The 2,665-nt window shown below is 30.7% G+C and overlaps 1 protein-coding gene across 2 annotated transcripts; it reads left to right on the top strand.

Annotated features, from left to right (window-relative positions):
• Nucleotides 1–1,324: 1,324 nt before the first annotated feature.
• On the top strand, nt 1,325–2,365 carry LOC130503777 (transcription factor CPC-like). Of its 2 annotated transcripts, none has more exons than XM_056998343.1 (3): nt 1,325–1,527; nt 1,621–1,708; nt 2,037–2,365. In XM_056998343.1, the coding sequence occupies exons 1-3, from the start codon at nt 1,476–1,478 to the stop codon at nt 2,152–2,154; spliced, it is 258 nt and encodes an 85-aa protein (XP_056854323.1). In that variant the 5' UTR covers nt 1,325–1,475; the 3' UTR covers nt 2,155–2,365. The 2 variants fall into 2 exon arrangements, with proteins under 2 accessions (XP_056854323.1, XP_056854322.1); XM_056998342.1 differs by having other exon boundaries at nt 1,618–1,708.
• Nucleotides 2,366–2,665: the final 300 nt, after the last annotated feature.

Genomic DNA, 2,665 nt, shown 5'->3' with positions numbered 1-2,665 from the left:
ATCATATTATTAATTATCTGGGTGTTTTCTTCTACCAAACTTTCCTCTTATATCAAACTTTCAAATGGAATGTCTGAGATTTTTCTTGCAAAACAAATCAAGTGTTATTATTGTATTTTTTATATTTTCAATTTAATAAATATCTTTTAGCTTTGCCTTTGACAGAGTTTTTTATCTATTTAATTTATTATTTTTCCAATATAGTCTATAAATCAAAATCTTGGTGTTGGTCCGTAGTTCGATTCTACGTGTGGGCACTTTTTATTTTCAGTCCAAAAAAAAAAAACTTGGTGTTTGGAATTTTAATAAATCACTAATTCATTTACAACAAGCAGCATATTAATAGGGATATACTCGTCTTTTAAAAAGTTTACTTTAAGGAAACTCCTTTTATTCTTACAAGGCTATAGGGTGGGTGAAAAAATAAACTGAACCAAACCAAATCAATCCAACTGAACTCAAACCGATCCAACCGAACTCAAACCGAGCCAAACCGACCCAACCGAACTCAAATGGTTCGGCTAAAACCGAATCAAATCGAAAAACCAAAGTATTTTTAATTAGATTAATTAAATACAGTAATTATATTAAAATTTAATATATTTAATTTAAAATACTAAATATAAATTTATACATTTTAGTATAAAAGAATAAAATAAACATAACTAATATTAAAATAAAAAAATATGAATCTTATAGATTAACATCAAAAACAAAAATTATTTATGATATTTATATTAAGTTTAAAGATAATATATAAAATTATTGGATTACATTTTTTACGTTTTTATTGTGATGTTTAGCTTTACATTTTAATATAAAGAATATAATGATTCAAATGATGATTTGTTTATGTTCTTGTAAAAGATATTTTGTAATAAAACTAGATAAAACTAAAAAAAAATCAACTCTATTGAACTAAATAAACACAAGTAAAAACCAAACTAAAACCAAACTAATATTAGATCGATTTTGGTTAAAATTTTCCTAAACCTAAATAAACCAAACGAACCAACCCAAATTGAACCCAAAATTAAACCGAAATGCTCACTCCTGCAAGGCTGCAACCGCAAGTCAAAGGTTTGAAGATGTTATTTATTTAATAGTATAGAAGTAGTTATGGTTGTATCTGTCGTTCTTCCATCTGATTAACGAGGCAGTTGAAGCCAACACACAGTACGTAAGTGACGTAACTACAGTTTACAGATTCGTTTTCTTCCGCTCATCGAACTAAACTACTTAATAAATGTTTAATAATTGAGTATGATAATATTAAATAAATAATTATTCTAGGAATTAACCTGACATGCGCAGTTATAAAATAACCTGTCTAGTTTTCAATTCTTTTTCGAGCCCCTCTCTCACTTTTTTTTTTCTTTCGAGGAACACAAGAAACAAAGTTATTGATCTTCTTGTTTCTCAAGATTTCTTCTGTCTTTGTTTGACCTTTTTTGTTCCGACAAAGACGGTAAAAAATGGACAGACGACGTCGGAGACAGGGCAAGGCCAAAGCGTCGTGTTCCGAAGGTGATCAGCTTTATCTATCTCTCTAGCTCTCTGCTTCTGTCCCTATCTTTCATTGGATTGAGAATTAGAGTCTGATGTTTGGATATTTAGCAGAAGTGAGTAGCATAGAATGGGAAGCTGTGAAGATGACGGAGGAAGAAGAAGATCTCATTTATCGGATGTATAAACTCGTCGGAGACAGGTAAAAACTCTCTCTCGGTGGATTCATCTTGATCTTGCTATTCACTTTTCTTTTGTCTGTTTCCATCATTTATTTATTTTTACTATTGGGCCGAACCGAGCTGAGCTGCCAAGACTCAATCAATATGTTCAGCCTAATTTCTGATCCAGTTTCGTTTTTGTTTGTTTATGTATACAAAACCTAAGTAAGATTGTAGTAGAGACTGTGTACGGGCATATACTTTAGCAAAACATTTTCGTATTATGCTAGTTTTCTTTTATAAAAAGGAAGACTATTTACATAAAATGTATTTGACGGTAAGATTTTATGGTACGTGTGTTGTAAATAGGTGGGAATTGATAGCCGGGAGGATTCCGGGACGAACACCGGAGGAGATAGAAAGATATTGGCTTATGAAACATGGTGTTGTTTTTGCCAACAGACGAAGAGATTTTGTTAGGAGATGATTTTCTTTTGTTATAAAAGTATTCTTTTTTCCTCTCTTTAGAAAAAAGGGAAAAAGTAGTTGTCCTTTGAATTACTATTTTGGAATATGTATAATTATCTATAATATATATTGCTTAGGAGCTTCAATTTCTAAATATCGATTCTATAAACTATGCTACGTGCGAAAGAGAATGTAGTACGTATATATGATAATAATCACGTTACCCGTAATTTTTCCTAATGTGTCCAAAATTTCAGTTTTTCTTTCACACACACAACGATAAATCTGCAAAAAAAAAAAAAGGGAAGAACATCGTACACAGTTTAAATGGGGTTGAACAAATATTAAACTGACTAGTTCAATATGGGCCAAGCTTAAAATATGGCAAGTCCAGAAGCCAATACTTTGGGTCAAAGAGAATCCCATTGCTCAGTTAAGAACGATGATAATAATAACTTTGATCCGCACATCCGTGATTATTGTTACACATCCGTGGAGATATTTGTTTTTACGATTTTATACATTAATTA

This window comes from Raphanus sativus, unplaced genomic scaffold (assembly GCF_000801105.2).
Source record: "Raphanus sativus cultivar WK10039 unplaced genomic scaffold, ASM80110v3 Scaffold1124, whole genome shotgun sequence".
In the NCBI taxonomy this organism is placed as follows: domain Eukaryota; kingdom Viridiplantae; phylum Streptophyta; class Magnoliopsida; order Brassicales; family Brassicaceae; genus Raphanus; species Raphanus sativus.
The sequence above is the reverse complement of the archived record's forward strand: the minus strand, read 5'-3'. Positions and strand labels throughout refer to the sequence as shown.

Excerpts from the sequence above, each read along its gene's own strand:
- LOC130503777 (XM_056998342.1), top strand. The coding sequence starts at position 1,476 with ATGGACAGACGACGTCGGAGACAGGGCAAGGCCAAAGCGTCGTGTTCC. Across the intron at positions 1,528-1,617 it reads CAAAGCGTCGTGTTCCGAAG|CAGAAGTGAGTAGCATAGAA; the intron begins GTGATCAGCTTT and ends TTGGATATTTAG. Across the intron at positions 1,709-2,036 it reads TATAAACTCGTCGGAGACAG|GTGGGAATTGATAGCCGGGA; the intron begins GTAAAAACTCTC and ends TGTTGTAAATAG.